The sequence below is a fragment of the Bombina bombina genome, chromosome 10, assembly GCF_027579735.1.
Source record: "Bombina bombina isolate aBomBom1 chromosome 10, aBomBom1.pri, whole genome shotgun sequence".
Taxonomy (NCBI): domain Eukaryota; kingdom Metazoa; phylum Chordata; class Amphibia; order Anura; family Bombinatoridae; genus Bombina; species Bombina bombina.
This window is the reverse complement of record NC_069508.1, coordinates 204002533-204021187: the sequence shown is the minus strand read 5'-3', so window position 1 is coordinate 204021187 and position 18655 is coordinate 204002533. Positions and strand designations below refer to the sequence as shown.

The 18655-nt window shown below is 34.3% G+C and overlaps 1 protein-coding gene across 9 annotated transcripts in view; it reads right to left on the bottom strand.

The window, feature by feature from the left end:
* Positions 1-367: 367 nt before the first annotated feature.
* NFIA (nuclear factor I A) overlaps positions 368-18655 on the bottom strand; it is a 761934-nt gene continuing 743646 nt past the window's right edge. For all 9 annotated transcript variants that reach the window (XM_053693636.1, XM_053693638.1, XM_053693642.1 and 6 more), the window contains one exon: positions 368-12313. In XM_053693636.1, coding sequence (XP_053549611.1) covers positions 12296-12313 — 18 coding nt within the window. In that variant the 3' untranslated portion in view covers positions 368-12295. The remainder of the gene's footprint in view (positions 12314-18655) is intronic.

Genomic DNA, 18655 nt, shown 5'->3' with positions numbered 1-18655 from the left:
ACAGTTTTTCACCACTAGAGGGTGTTAGTTCACATATTTCATATAGATAACACTGTGCTCGTGCACGTGAATATATCTGGGAGCAGGCACTGATTGGCTAGACTGCAAGTCTGTCAAAAGAACTGAAAAAGGGGCAGTTTGCAGAGGATTGGATACAAGATAATGACAGCGGTTAAAAGTATATTATTATAACTGTGTTGGTTATGCAAAACTGGGAAATGGGTAATAAAGGGATTATCTATCTTTTAAAACAATAAAAATTCTGGTGTAGACTGTCCCTTTAAGCAATCATATTGTACAAAATATTTAGATACAGTGCAACAGATTTTGATTAAAAGCAATAGACAAAAAAAAACAGAACAACATGTTAGCATTAGCAATTTTTTTTATTTTCCTTTTTTGTTGCATAGGAAATGCAGTACTTGCTTCCAGTAATTGTATTGTAAAGTGAGAGGTGGCTGCACTAATGGTTGAATACAAGAGTTTAACTAATCCACACCAGCTCAAAAAAACCTGCAGAGATTTAGTTGAAGAAGAATGGTTGCCCACAGTGATTCTCAACCAATTACAAAATTTCACAGAACACAGTAAAACTAAAATGATAATCATGAGAGTGAATACAAAATAACAAGAGTTACAAAGCCTGGTTCATAAAACAGAAACTGTATTAAACACAGACACAAAGGATTTTGAAAGACCCTTTCGTAGGCAATTGATTAACACAAAATAAGGGTTTACATGGTCAGATGCAGGCTTGGGTGCTGCCCTTTGTTCAGTAAAAGCTTAAACTTGTTAAAATTATAATAAAAATGCTAAACTCATGCATTAAATTTAATACATCACTTAAATGTCTCTAGGATTGCAGTACGGATGTCCATTTATATATATACACACGTATTTGTGACGTGTGTGCGCATGTTTCATATTTGCAGCCTCTAGATTGTATCGTGCTATCATGCCATGCCACTATTTTTCATTACTAATATTACTAGGCTACAGGCAATATAGTGAATCAGAGGCTGTAGGGCCTGAGACATTATCTTTAATTGTTTCATGATCCTGCAATATTGGCTACAGATGTTTTTGGAAGTGAAAAAAAAATAAAAAATTAAGAAGTTCAGCTGGGTAGAGTTTAGAGACCACAAATACAAAACCTATATATTTGTAATGCTTGCCTGTACTGCAGTTGTCCTATGGACATTGACACCATGCAGTAAAGCTAATGCATTACTTTAAGGTCACTTTAATTCAATAAAAATCTTGTTTCACAAATATAAAGTGGTTCTTAGATTAGTAACAAGTGCAAATAAAGCTCCTAAAATGTGTTGATGTTCTCATGAACTATGCTACATCTACAGAGGCAAATAAAATAGGGTGCAAACTGTATATACTTCGCACCTTGGCATTTTATAGGGCTGTTGTGAGACAATGGCAATGCCAGTGTGGCGCTACCCATCCCTCAGTGCCCTGCGCAGAGCACGACATGGAAAAAGGTAAACAATACAAATCTGAGATCCAGTTGCAAGTGAAATATATAATATATATTTTTTTTTAATATAAAAACAGTGACTTCATTTTATTCTACAATTTAAACACGTCAAAAGTATCATTTCAACCTTAAATGACTGAACTGTATTCTGCGGCTGCATTATACCATGATTTACCTATATATATTATACCTAATTAATTTAATTATGCGTGTCTTATTTAATACATTTCATGAACCAGGCTCACATTTGCATAATGTTTAATCAAAGAACAGAAAAAAATATTGACCTTCTGCACGGTAACAAACAGCCCGGGTTTTTGTAGCATTGTATAGTTTATGATACAAGTAGATCTGGTGCGAATGCTTTCAGGACAGGTAAAGCATTGGTCTAGCTGTTTATTTCATGTTTAGATTACAACCTCTTCAGCTTGGATCAGCTTACACATGCTGCAGAAGTTTATATCCTTTTCTTTTTTTCGGGCAATTTATATACAAGCTTATAAGTGAAAGTTACCAGAAAAAATCAGATGGTTAAACAGCTAGACAGTTTTCTGTGTGGAAACCTATGCTTACCCATGAGGGAAAACAAAATAAAATAAGGAAAAAAAATAATAATAAAAAAATATCCACAAGTAATACTGAATTTAAGCAAAATGTATACCTCCAAAAATACTGAAAACTCCCCCCCCCCCAAAAAAAATAATAATCAGAATTTGCGTTTTTTGTGACATTTCTTTAAATTATCTGACAATAACCAAGTCAGAAAAAGTCTAACATAACTCTGAGTTATATTCATATAGTTCACTAAAATGAAATGACATGCATTATTATTGACTGTTTATGTTACATTAGATAGATCAGAAGTATCTGACAGACAGCGAAGGCTATTGGTGTACAAAAAGTCTTACTTCAGAAGAGCAATATAATACAGATTTCACAGGCACTACATTTTATACATCAGATATTATGCTGGTTTTTATTTGTATAACGTTCTGTCCTAAAGCTGGCATTTATAACAATGACCAAAAAGGCAAGGTTTGAAGTAACTCAAAAATAGATATGAAAGGTTGATATTTGCTCGGATTAGTGCATAGTTATCATGCAGATAGTTACTGCTATGCATGTACGTTGTTGGAAAGCAGAGTTTAATGAGCCCAAATTAAGTTTAGTTTTTTTTTTCTTCTTCGTAAAAATCACTTTGCCAGACTGCAATAGCACCATGTAAGGTATTTGCATTAATTACTAACATGATTTCAGAATTGGTGACACAGTTAAGTGGTACAGAAAAGCTTAAATGTTACATCAACATCATTTTAAATAAGTTTTTTTGTCTAAGCAAAAAAGGTGATTGTTAAACAACTGTTGTTCAGTCTTTGACTTGATGCGTAAAGAATTAATAGATAGTTTACTGCTGAACAGTAACGCATGCATCAAGACATATTGGCATTCCAAGAATTAATTGAATGAAGTCTGGAATAAAGTAGACAGGACTTCCATACTAAGTCCTTAATATCTACACTTCTGTGTTAAAGTGCCATTGAGGCTCTTTTTTACTAAACCGTGCCATTCATACCTTAGTTTTGTTTCATGGAGGCCCACAGAGACACAATGAAAAAGTACAACTGATCAAAATTGTTAAAAAATCACTACAAGGAAAACCTGTACAACAACAAAAATGTATATTTATTTCAGAATACTATTACTAACAAGCTGGGAAAAAAGTGAAACTGAAAACAAATTACGTTGGGATATTAAAAGGACACTGAACTAAAAATGTTTCTGCCATCCATATGAGAGAGCAGCAATAAAACATGTAGGAATTTAAAAAAAAATATCATGTAAAAGTGGTTTAAACTAGTATTTCAGTATCATTTGTGTATTTCCTGCCAATGCTATTTGGTTTATAGGTACTTCCTTTAAATGAACAGTGAGCATCAGCAGGAAGTACTTAACAACCAATGAGCATTAAGAATAAAAAAATTCCAGTCAGCCAATTATCATTAGCAGGATGTGTCTATCAGCCAATGAGCATCAGAAGAAAACACATAACTGATACAGCAGTAATAGTTTAAATTTAAACAGTTTTAAGTTTTGTATTACACTTATACAAAAAAAAAATCAATAATTTTAGTTGCTGCTTCTTAATATGAATAACAGATATACTTGAATATAGTGCCCCTTTAAAATGGCTGTGGGCTAACTAAATGCTGTGATTGGAGGAGATTTTACATTGTGTGATGTGCATTGTGGTCTGAAGGGGTCCTGTGGCATATTTGGTTTTATTATAGCCCATTTGCTCAGTAAACACAACTGAAATATTATTATACAGTGTGTGTGTGTGTGTATATATATATAATTATATATATATATATATACCTCATTAAGGTGTGCAGCAGATCTGTGAATCTACACTTTTCTAACAAAGACAACAAAAAAATACAGAGAAAAGTGCATTTAGTAATGCAGGTGCTGCGTTGTATGCATGCTATTCAGTTACGGTTTATTAACCAATCTATTCATGGCATGGCGCGCTGTAGTGTTAAAGTAATTCACATTGCATTTTGAGGATTGCTTTCACTATTTAAAGTAAAATTTTAGTTTTGTACATAGCTCATATCTACTTTCAAGCTGCGATGGACAAAGATCAGACTTTTATCTATGTAGCAATTATTCATTTAGCATTACACTATAACAAGATTGCATAATTCATATAAATAAGGAATAGGGAGAATATGACTGACATTTCTGCATGTCTTATGCTACAGATTTATTATATAAATAGTTGATTATTAAAAATGTAAATCCATTATGTTTCTTTTATTTTCATATTTATTTTTTATAATAGAAACTAAAATTCAAACTGGGAATTTCTCCCTGGAAATGCAGTTCTGTACTGCAGTGTCAAAAACTCTGGTGCGTCAGTACAAAATGCTGATCAAAGGCACTGCTAAGATTCAGCTTGAAACCTGCAATGAGGAAGACTTTGACCCTTGATTGCTAGAAAGGGTTTTAATTATTTACAATGAAATGAGTTCCCAGTCCTACGACAGACCAAGATACGCAAATCAGCTTAATGCATCATCACTGTATAAACGTACTTTAAAGTCTATCAAAACAAACAAAATTGTTCTAAAACTGTCCCTTTAACAAAAGTTCAAGCCATAAAACAGAATATCATTTTCTAAAAGGTCTAGATTATTTTAGCCAGCAGAGTAATTCATTATATAGAGTGAATGTCTTTTAGAGGAAACTCCCCTTTATACATTTAAAATTAAACCCCTCAAATATTATATGAATAAGTTTACACTTGGGCAACATTAAGCCAAAATTAAACTGGCTTGTGCTAAAACAGCTAACAAGGCTATTTTTAAAAGATAAGTCAATTGTAAAGTCATCTTTTACAACCTACTTGCAAAGCCTAAGTCATGTCAAGTCAGCTATTTAAGAAAATCAGTTACCTTGACAGTACTAGAACTAATATGCTGATATTGTCTGTTAACTTAATAAATGTAGGTTGCAAATGTTTGCTGGCTAATAAGATCATTTGCAGGTTGATTTAAATGACTTTGAGTGAGGTTGTTTGAAAATAAGCAAATGATTTACACCAAGTCAAAAAACATGTAGGCAAAGTGTCATTTAAAGTTGGCTTGTTTCAAAGCCGGACAAATTTCTGGACACCTTGAACATATGTAGGAAGCAGGACTTCTTTTGACTGACTTGACACGGTCAAGTACTGAAATCAACCCACTTTTTTCAAGTCAGTTGGAAGGTTGCAGCTTTTATAAACGCATACAGCATGGTAAGTAGCACCCTATTTAAATTTAAAATAACCATAAAAATCTTTATATAATTGTGGCCTAACAATTGGGTTTGTTCTGTTTCAAATTGGAACAAATTTATTCCAGAAGACTGATTCAGCATTTAAAGAAGAATTTGACTAAAACTTCCTGTACTCAAATGAAGGAGGTTTCTAAAATGCAAAGGGAGTTCTTCAACCAGCTTTTATTCCTATTGCTAAAAATAATGTGTAAAGGGGCATTCCTAACAATCCAAACCGACCATACTAAAGGCAAGTAGTGAACAAACTATATATATATATAAAACTACAGAGGGCCCACTTAGGTTTTTCTATTCAACTGTCAGGGAATCAGTAGCAGATTCACTTTACATAAAACGTAAAACTATAGTTAATGCCACTGAGACCTAGAAAGTAAAATATTCATGTAGTGCATAATGCATTTTTATAGGTAGGCTAAACTATACCATGAAATGTGTTTGCAAAATTAATATAATCTTAACTATCTTTGCTTTCAAAAATAATCACAATTGTTGTTAGGTAACTTAGATGCTTGAGACAACCCATCTAAGTAAATAATAGAGATGTTCCTACCAATTAATTTTTGTTTAAAGGGACACTGTACCCAAAAATTTTCTTTCGTGATTCAGATAGAGCATGAAATTTTAAGCAACTTTCTAATTTACTCCTATTATAAAATTTTCTTCATTCTCTTGGTATCTTTATTTGAAATGCAAGAATGTAAGTTTAGATGCCGGCCCATTTTTGGTGAACAACCTGGGTTGTCCTTGCTGATTGGTGGATAAATTCATCCACCAATAAAAAAGTGCTGTCTAGAGTACTGAAACCAAAAAAAAGCTTAGATGCCTTCTTTTCCAAATAATGATAGCAAGAGAACGAAGAAAATTTGATAATAGGAGTAAATTAGAAAGTTGCTTAAAATTGCATGCTCTATCTGAATCACAAAAGAAAAAAATTGGGTACAGTGTCCCTTTAAGGATTTCATTGTATTTCCCACTGGATTAATATATAACCACACTTCTTTACAACGCTTTCAATTCTACAGTTTAAGACACAGTGCATGAGTCAGGGCTGTAACTACATACATGAACACCTGGGATTGGGAGGTTCCTAGTACATTAGGTTTTAGGGTAAATTCCACTTGAACAAAAAGCAAGATGTGTATGTGGAGCAAACACAGGGGGCAATTATCTACATAAATGAATTATACCATAACAGTTCTGAGGGGCCACAATAAAGACATAATGACATATAGTACTGTTATCCTTAGAGCGTATTTATCAGTTTAAAATATCCCATATTTTTTATTCTTCCTTATTAGTGTCCAATGTCAAGTTGAAGGTTGTAATACTGACTATCCTATACCAATAATGCTATCTGAATGGCAGAATTAAATATAACCCAGGTAAAGTCTTGATTCTCCACAACAGTCCAACGCATTTTGCTGTTATTTATATGTTGTCAAATACATGGTGACAATATTTGGCCATAAATACTACAAAATGAGTCTTTGATCACAGAGCTGGTCCACATATTGTTGAGACTCTGCACTACAAAATATACTTGAGACATCAGTATATACGGAGAACTAATACCTCAACATAGGTCTATTCTTCAGTGTGTGGTCTTTTCATGTGAATCAGATGAGTGAAAGCCACAGTCAATGCCATGTTTTTTTAAAAACTCTTTTGCAGACAACATTGCCCCAATATAAATAAGGATATATACAACAGCAGCATGGCGTTACTGCCACATTTGGGGCTAGATTACGAGTGGAGCAGTACTTTGCGCTCCCGCTTGGGTAGAGCGCATATTACAAGTTTAAAGAAAAAAGTTTTTGCACTAGCGCTAACCGGACGTGCAAAAAGCTGAACGAATATTGCAACTGCGTTAACTTATTCCCCCATAGGCTTCAATAGAGCACAAAAAGTAGAAAAACACTTACTCACACCCAAACCCGATCATGTTTTCTTAAGTGAACTAAGTCGTATTAATATTTCACCTTCTAACGTTCTTCACACAGAGAAATATGTTCTGTTTATTCATAGATATATATACATACAAATATGATGGTTGTTTGGTTAAATATATATCTATACCTATATGTATATATATATATGATTATCTATAGATATACACAGATATATATAGGAATATCTATTGATAAATACACATATTCCCCTATGTGAAGAACATTGGAAGGTGAACAATGTACAGTACATACACAGTACACTTTATTAAATAGGAATATTGCATAAATATGATTTTACATGTTTTCAGCTACTTGACTGCAAAGGGCTCTGATGCACTTATAGATATGTCTATATATGTGTACATATGTATTTATATGTGTATATATGTCTGTAAATACATATATACACATAAATAAATATGTACACACATATAAATATATATATATATATAAGGCCCAAAAAGGGGCCGAAACATTGAAATAAATATATGTTCTTTTGAATGAAGAAACATGAGTTGGAGTCATCTGTGAGCTATGTAAATCTCTGACTACCAGTGGACATAGAAAGTGGGCAAAGCCAAACTGGATACCTATATATAGTATAGATACATATACATATTTAGTCCTTTTTCTTTCTTCTAACATTTGAGACCTCATATCTTTGAGCCCTTATAACTTTTTAATGCAATATTTTAATTAAATATGTTTGCATCAGACGGTATTATTATTATGATTGTAACTGTACTTTTATGTGTGTTTTGATGTCTTTTCCCCACTTTTTTGTCGAGTGGAACAGTTCACCAGAGCTCTGAAGTCACGCTATCCCAAAGCACGTTAAAATTGCACTCAAGCGTCCATGTTTATGTTCAACTGGTAATATGTGCGCTACTTCTGACACGTGCAAAGACGCAATATAACCCTTTTATGCTTACACGCAACAGTTAGCGCACCACTCGTAATATAGCCCTTTGAAAGCGCTTAAAATTACCAGCGCTATTAAGGTAACAAAACTTAACAAAGACACCCCACCACTGAGTGTTTAATTTGCCCCATTATGCTGCACACCCAACACAAGTATGTGCCAGTTAAATGATATATTGTTAAATCTTTATGAGATCATAACTGAACAAAAGTGATTCATGGATTATTCCTGCTGTATTTTCTGCAGTAAAGATGAACTAAAGTAAACGTGTGTTCGATAACATCCTTGACTGCCTGTGTAATGTCTTGAAGCCTTTTAAAAAAAATTGTATCTGCAAATCTGTTCAGAGTTCCCTAACCTTAGATTCAGACTTAATGAGAACGCATTAAAAACAAAACAAATATATATTTATATATATATAGCATATCTGTAGTTTCCATTTATAATGGTTATTCAGTAGCCCATACTTCAAAAGTACAGGAATATGCTAAATCATTGAGAAAAGAAAAATAATTGTATTTAAATACATATAAAAAGGAAACAGGAAAGTTTATAACTTAAATCCCGTTTCCAAAAAGGAACAAAAAACAACAATAATAAAAAAAAAAATATCTAGGAACGCTGCCATAAAAACAAACAATCAGAAAGTCTGCTAAGTTATATTGACAGAAATGTCTCCTCATTTAAACAACATTACAAAAGTCCTGCATTATAAAATAGGGTAGAATAAATCAGTATTATAGATAAAACTATACAACATACAAATTACATATCTGAGCGGGCAGCTAGTTCTCTCTTTGCAGCGTAAAACTAAAACAAACAAAACATATCTACACCTGCCCAATGTATTGCTTTATTTTGTCTAAAAAAGGGTGCATTTGTATAGTATATACAACCAATTTATGGTAATGCCTTGACTTAGGCTGAAATAAATGTTTGTCTAGGCTTTTTTAACCCTTCACTGTGAAGCACTGAAAGCTGCTAGATTAGTGCACAAATATGTCAATAAGTAATAATGCCCAGCTAAGTGCTTAAGGGAAGGCAAAATATGCTGGCTATTGGCTATTCCACAACACATCACACAATACAACTACTCAATCACATATCAGACACATATGAAAAAATCCAAAAACATTTTGTTTATTTATTTTTTAAATAGAGAGAACCAGTAAACAAGTTTCAGAACTTGGAAGTTTAAAAACGTGCATATAAAAATGGGCATTATATCCGGTTTTCATAGATGGTGGATAGATTTCTGGCTGCTAATAAAAATGGTGTGTGGGACTTGGATAAAAGGAAGTCTGTTTTTTTGTGTTTTTTTTTGTTTTGTTTAAGGCTTGCTTGTGATAGGAACAGTTGTAACAAAAAAATTGCTCAAAGCAGGGATCATCTTAGTGCTTCACAGTTTTACTGCTACCCTAAGTAGAGGCCCTCCTGTATGTGCATACAAAGACTAAATAACTAACTGCGTCAAGTGCAGCACCAACTTTGGTCAAATAAAATAAAAACAAATCTAATATTTTGCTAGGCTTAAACTACATATTACAAGCAGGTATTGCATATTTTCATTGATCAGGGAGAAAGAAAATAACAAAAACAAATAAAAAAATAATAAAAGGAAGACTTAGAATTTCACAATGCAGCAAACATCCCGAAAATACTGCTCTCCTACGCAGAATAGTACAGATACTACAAGACTAAGCATACTACTTATTGGTGGGGTACAACTAAAATATCTACCTATGTGGTGACGTCTGCAATGTCTGAGACAAAGATAACATTTACAATTAAAAAAAAAAGTGTCTTCAAAACACGTGATTGAGGAATCATTTCCCCACTACCTATATAGGAACATGTGCAACAATTCCACAAATAATCGCTATCCAGGGCAAGGCACATTGATATGGAATTTTTTTTTGTCTCCGTGCAAATTAACCTGCTGAGCGCCATATGGACCTGCAATGCGCTGCTTTGCTTAAAAAAAAAAATAAAAAAATTGCATGAGCCCTCTGGCACTAGCAAAATAAAATAATATAAAAAATATTTAAAAACAATAATTCAGGGGAAAAAAGATGCAGAGCAAAGTGTCTTCCCGAGAATTTCATGTATTTGATTGTATAGGACAGTAGCAGCAACCCTTTAACAGAGTTGAACACCTTCACTACCAAAGAGGCAATTTTGGCTGAGCAGAGGGGTTAAAAAGGCATGTGCCTGGAATAGGGATTAAAACGTTTTGTCTTAGCGCACTCTACTTTATCCTATATTATCTATATAAAAATGAGTTACTAACACTAGAACATGCAGAAACTGGTTTCTTATTGGCGTAATCTGCCAATAAAATGTATATTATATATGTATAGTATAGGAAAATTTCTTAAAAGTTGCATGCGAAGCCAAGGGATGCTTCACTGTCTGGTAGAAAAAAATTATTGTATTTTATTTTTTTAGTTTTTTGTCTTTTTTTGTCTTTTTTTAAATTTGTAAAAGTACATAACATATATGAAGTTTATAATCCAATTAGTTTTGTTTTCAGCAAGTGCCATAGCTCAGGATCCCTCAGTGTAATATCCAGACACCAGAGTTATAAATCCCTTTAATTGTGTCCGAATATTTATACTACTGAAGAATCTACTGAGGAGTCTAAGTCCTATGCGTTGGGAAATGTTGCATTTGTCTAAATTGGCAAACTCCATTATTAGTGACTTTAGCTTATAAAATAAGAGATATTATGATTTCATTTTAGTTATGTGCTTTGATAACAAAAAAATGATTACTTAGCATTTAATGTAGTTAACATATTGTGGTAAAAGCACCATTATGTTTTTATATATATTTTTTTTACATTTTAGTTTTTTTTTCAAGGGATACAAGTTTAACAATAAAAAACTTAAAAAGCAAAAATAGCTCCCCTTTCTTTTGCAAGGCTGTTTTTTACCCCAATAATTTAGAGTCCTGGGGTGGAAGGACTTGGAAAACAAAAATAGAATTTTCAACAATCTCTATCTTACAAAGATATTTACCTATCCAATGAAATTGCACTTTACTCAATCCAAATACGATTGTTTTAATTAATTCCTGTCAGTTTCTGTCAAAACAGACCATCTTCCCCATTACTGTGTTGCTGTGTACTTGTTGAAAATTAGTTTTTTTTTAAAAAAAGCTTATATGTAAGTGCAGCATTTTTAACTGAATAGTAGGAATTTGTCATTTTTTTACATCACTCTGCAACTCAAATATATATATATCAACGTTACATTTCCTCATGGGCCATGGATGTGATATCTCCTTGTCAGAAAAGAAGGTTGGCCTGGCGGCCATTTTGTATTTGATATGCCATGCAACAAAACATATATAAATGTGTTCTGTAAATTGGCGTCACTGTGGGTGGGTTGAGCAAATTAAAATATTTTAAAGGGTGGAGCCCTTTGTCCATTTTTTACCCAGAAACATTTTAGAAGTATATGTTAGGTAGGCCAATAGCACTCAAAATTTCAACTAGAAACTTGACCACTTCTTTGATATTTTGTTCTGCGTTACTGAGCTAGTAGTTGAACTACTATCTTAGAAATGGAGGTCTTCTCAGAAGTGCATACATTATATGTATATTTGTAAGTGCTTTATGATTTTTCTGAGGGACTAATCCTTCACTATTCCTCAAGAAGCATCACACCCATTTGTATAAAGAAGTCTTTGCTTCAAAGAAAACGTTGGGCTTCAAGTAGAAAGTGTCTTACAGTTAGTTGGTAAATAACATCAGACTACGAATACCCAGCACCTCCTATGCATTTATACTACCAAGAAAACACTTCAAATGCTTTGAAGCCCAACCCTTCTCACTAAGCAGGTGAATCTCTTCAAAACCCAAATTGAGAAATGAATAATGAAATAAGGCTGAATATTTATGGTCATTTCCATGCGACCACAAGTGATGATTTTCTTTCATTTTCAAAGTTGTTTTGCCATTGACATGAGTTTGTCTCCCCTTCAGATGACATGAATTACGGTGCCATATTGTTGGTACTTGCTTCCTTGTTACAGAGACGAGAAGGGGCAGGTGGTCTGTTGGGTGAGTGAAGGAAAACTGTGATTTCTGTTTTATCCCAGGTACCAGGACTGGAAAGAAACATAAAAAAATATTATTGATATTATTATTATTATTATTCACTCACATTTGATATAAATTCTGATTTAATTGCAACCATTTCTGTGCTCAAAACAAGTCCATTTGAGGGACTGAATGCCAGGAGAACTTTCTAATTTGTATTTATAAATGAATGACTAGGCGAGTAACACAAAGCAGAGATATTCAAATACATTTGTAAGATAAGATGTTAAAGGGACATTATACCTTAAAATGGGTTTCCCCTTAATGTGTTTCCAATAACTTGTTGTACCAGCTGAATAGTATAAAATGTATTGGAAATTGATTGTTTGTGTTTATTTTTGTATATGAAACAGCCATTTTTGCTTATTGAAAACACAAAAAAATTAAAATAGGCTGATTTTGAAAAAAGAGCAGACATCCTTATATTGTCGTTTTCTCTATACACATCTACTTATCTCATCTCTTTGTCTATACACAAAGGAACATGTTAGTATATGTCACTCCCACCCCACTGGTCTGCTGCTGATTCCTGTTTACATAGCTTTTCTATAGATAATCCAAAAGCAGTCATATTTTCTGTACAGGTAGTGGTTTTTAACAGGCAGAATCAGTTATTTCAAATGTCAAAATAAAGGTAAAGGATACATTTGTAAGAAATCTATAATTCTCCAGCAGGTAAAATGGATCAGTGGAAACACATTGAAGGGGGGGGGGGGAGAATTTTACAGTAAAATGTCCCTTTAAGGATATTGTCACATGAACATTTGCATACCTGGACAGAGAAGTTTTTTTTTTAAAAGTGCTGTTTTTTTATTTTAAGTTTAACATGACGGATAATTTAATAAAGGTCAATAGTTATCAACGTGTCTACCTCAAATACGCTGGAATTCCGCAGCGTATTTGTGGCGAGGCTGATTCGCCTAAGTTATCAAGCCCTAGATACCGGCAAAAGTAGAATTTAGTGATGTAAGCTTCGATCCGCCGGACTCAGTCCGACACAGATTGATTATTGCGTCACTCCAGATGTTCCGCACACAAGTGCGGCACAATCTGACTACTTTTGCTAGTTATCAAAAAACTAGCAGGTACGCTCGGCACTTTTCCGGCCCAGCGTACCTGGTTTTCAAACCGCCGCCCTGGAGGCGGCGGATCCCATAGGAATCAATGGGAGTCTGACCATAGCGAAAGTTCATGTTTGCTGCTGCTCGACATCCCATTGATTCCTATGGGAGCTGTCTACACCTAACACCCTAACATGTACCCCGAGTCTAAACACCCCTAATCTGTCCCCCCTACACCGCAACTCACTAAGCACTATTGTATATATTGCACACTCACTAAGCACTATTGTATATACTGCACACTCACTAAGCACTATTGTATATATTGCACACTCACTAAGCACTATTGTATATATTGCACACTCAGTAAGCACTATTGCATATACTGCACACTCACTAAGCACTATTGTATATACTGCACACTCACTAAGCACTATTGTATATACTGCACACTCACTAAGCACTATTGTATATACTGCACACTCACTAAGCACTATTGTATATACTGCACACTCACTAAGCACTATTGTATATACTGCACACTCACTAAGCACTATTGTATATACTGCACACTCACTAAGCACTATTGTATATATTGCACACTCACTAAGCACTATTGTATATACTGCACACTCACTAAGCACTATTGTATATACTGCACACTCACTAAGCACTATTGTATATACTGCACACTCACTAAGCACTATTGTATATACTGCACACTCACTAAGCACTATTGTATATACTACACACTCACTAGGCACTATTGTATATACTACACACTCACTAGGCACTATTGTATATACTACACACTCACTAGGCACTATTGTATATACTACACACTCACTAAGCACTATTGTATATACTGCACACTCAGTAAGCACTATTGTATATACTACACACTCACTAGGCACTATTGTATATACTACACACTCACTAGGCACTATTGTATATACTACACACTCACTAGGCACTATTGTATATACTGCACACTCACTAAGCACTATTGTATATACTGCACACTCACTAAGCACTATTGTATATACTGCACACTCACTAGGCACTATTGTATATACTGCACACTCACTAAGCACTATTGTATATATTGCACACTCACTAAGCACTATTGTATATACTGCACACTCAGTAAGCACTATTGTATATATTGCACACTCACTAAGCACTATTGTATATACTGCACACTCACTAAGCACTATTGTATATACTGCACACTCACTAAGCACTATTGTATATACTGCACACTCACTAAGCACTATTGTATATACTGCACACTCACTAAGCACTATTGTATATACTGCACACTCAGTAAGCACTATTGTATATATTGCACACTCACTAAGCACTATTGTATATACTGCACACTCACTAAGCACTATTGTATATACTGCACACTCACTAAGCACTATTGTATATACTGCACACTCACTAAGCACTATTGTATATATTGCACACTCACTAAGCACTATTGTATATACTGCACACTCACTAAGCACTATTGTATATACTGCACACTCACTAGGCACTATTGTATATATTGCACACTCACTAAGCACTATTGTATATACTGCACACTCACTAAGCACTATTGTATATACTGCACACTCACTAGGCACTATTGTATATACTGCACACTCACTAAGCACTATTGTATATACTGCACACTCACTAAGCACTATTGTATATACTGCACACTCACTAGGCACTATTGTATATACTGCACACTCACTAGGCACTATTGTATATATTGCACACTCACTAAGCACTATTGTATATATTGCACACTCACTAAGCACTATTGTATATATTGCACACTCACTAAGCACTATTTATATACTGCACACTCACTAAGCACTATTTATATACTGCACACTCACTAAGCACTATTTATATACTGCACACTCACTAAGCACTATTGTATATATTGCACACTCACTAAGCACTATTGTATATACTGCACACTCACTAAGCACTATTGTATATATTGCACACTCACTAAGCACTATTGTATATACTGCACACTCACTAGGCACTATTGTATATACTGCACACTCACTAAGCACTATTGTATATACTGCACACTCACTAAGCACTATTGTATATACTGCACACTCAGTAAGCACTATTCTATATACTGTACACTCAGTAAGCACTATTGCATATACTGCACACTCACTAAGCACTATTGTATATATTGCACACTCACTAAGCACTATTGTATATACTGCACACTCACTAAGCACTATTGTATATATTGCACACTCACTAAGCACTATTGTATATACTGCACACTCACTAAGCACTATTGTATATATTGCACACTCACTAAGCACTATTGTATATACTGCACACTCACTAGGCACTATTGTATATACTGCACACTCACTAGGCACTATTGTATATACTGCACACTCACTAGGCACTATTGTATATACTGCACACTCACTAAGCACTATTGTATATACTACACACTCACTAGGCACTATTGTATATACTGCACACTCAGTAAGCACTATTGTATATATTGCACACTCACTAAGCACTATTGTATATACTGCACACTCACTAAGCACTATTGTATATATTGCACACTCACTAAGCACTATTGTATATACTGCACACTCACTAAGCACTATTGTATATATTGCACACTCACTAAGCACTATTGTATATACTGCACACTCACTAAGCACTATTGTATATACTGCACACTCACTAAGCACTATTGTATATACTGCACACTCACTAAGCACTATTGTATATACTGCACACTCACTAAGCACTATTGTATATACTGCACACTCACTAAGCACTATTGTATATACTGCACACTCACTAAGCACTATTGTATATACTACACACTCACTAGGCACTATTGTATATACTACACACTCACTAGGCACTATTGTATATACTACACACTCACTAGGCACTATTGTATATACTACACACTCACTAAGCACTATTGTATATACTGCACACTCAGTAAGCACTATTGTATATACTGCACACTCACTAAGCACTATTGTATATACTGCACACTCACTAGGCACTATTGTATATACTGCACACTCACTAAGCACTATTGTATATATTGCACACTCACTAAGCACTATTGTATATGCTGCACACTCAGTAAGCACTATTGTATATATTGCACACTCACTAAGCACTATTGTATATACTGCACACTCACTAAGCACTATTGTATATACTGCACACTCACTAGGCACTATTGTATATACTGCACACTCACTAAGCACTATTGTATATATTGCACACTCACTAAGCACTATTGTATATACTGCACACTCACTAGGCACTATTGTATATATTGCACACTCACTAAGCACTATTGTATATACTGCACACTCACTAAGCACTATTGTATATACTGCACACTCACTAGGCACTATTGTATATACTGCACACTCACTAAGCACTATTGTATATACTGCACACTCACTAAGCACTATTGTATATACTGCACACTCACTAGGCACTATTGTATATACTGCACACTCACTAGGCACTATTGTATATATTGCACACTCACTAAGCACTATTGTATATATTGCACACTCACTAAGCACTATTTATATACTGCACACTCACTAAGCACTATTTATATACTGCACACTCACTAAGCACTATTTATATACTGCACACTCACTAAGCACTATTGTATATATTGCACACTCACTAAGCACTATTGTATATACTGCACACTCACTAAGCACTATTGTATATATTGCACACTCACTAAGCACTATTGTATATACTGCACACTCACTAGGCACTATTGTATATACTGCACACTCACTAAGCACTATTGTATATACTGCACACTCACTAAGCACTATTGTATATACTGCACACTCAGTAAGCACTATTCTATATACTGTACACTCAGTAAGCACTATTGCATATACTGCACACTCACTAAGCACTATTGTATATATTGCACACTCACTAAGCACTATTGTATATACTGCACACTCACTAAGCACTATTGTATATATTGCACACTCACTAAGCACTATTGTATATACTGCACACTCACTAAGCACTATTGTATATACTGCACACTCACTAAGCACTATTGTATATACTGCACACTCACTAAGCACTATTGTATATACTGCACACTCACTAAGCACTATTGTATATACTACACACTCACTAGGCACTATTGTATATACTACACGCTCACTAGGCACTATTGTATATACTACACACTCACTAGGCACTATTGTATATACTACACACTGACTAGGCACTATTGTATATACTACACACTCACTAAGCACTATTGTATATACTGCACACTCAGTAAGCACTATTGTATATACTGCACACTCACTAAGCACTATTGTATATACTGCACACTCACTAGGCACTATTGTATATACTGCACACTCACTAAGCACTATTGTATATATTGCACACTCACTAAGCACTATTGTATATACTGCACACTCAGTAAGCACTATTGTATATATTGCACACTCACTAAGCACTATTGTATATACTGCACACTCACTAAGCACTATTGTATATACTGCACACTCACTAAGCACTATTGTATATACTGCACACTCACTAAGCACTATTGTATATACTGCACACTCACTAAGCACTATTGTATATACTGCACACTCAGTAAGCACTATTGTATATATTGCACACTCACTAAGCACTATTGTATATACTGCACACTCACTAAGCACTATTGTATATACTGCACACTCACTAAGCACTATTGTATATACTGCACACTCACTAAGCACTATTGTATATATTGCACACTCACTAAGCACTATTGTATATACTGCACACTCACTAAGCACTATTGTATATACTGCACACTCACTAGGCACTATTGTATATATTGCACACTCACTAAGCACTATTGTATATACTGCACACTCACTAAGCACTATTGTATATACTGCACACTCACTAGGCACTATTGTATATACTGCACACTCACTAAGCACTATTGTATATACTGCACACTCACTAAGCACTATTGTATATACTGCACACTCACTAAGCACTATTGTATATACTGCACACTCACTAGGCACTATTGTATATACTGCACACTCACTAGGCACTATTGTATATATTGCACACTCACTAAGCACTATTGTATATATTGCACACTCACTAAGCACTATTGTATATATTGCACACTCACTAAGCACTATTTATATACTGCACACTCACTAAGCACTATTTATATACTGCACACTCACTAAGCACTAT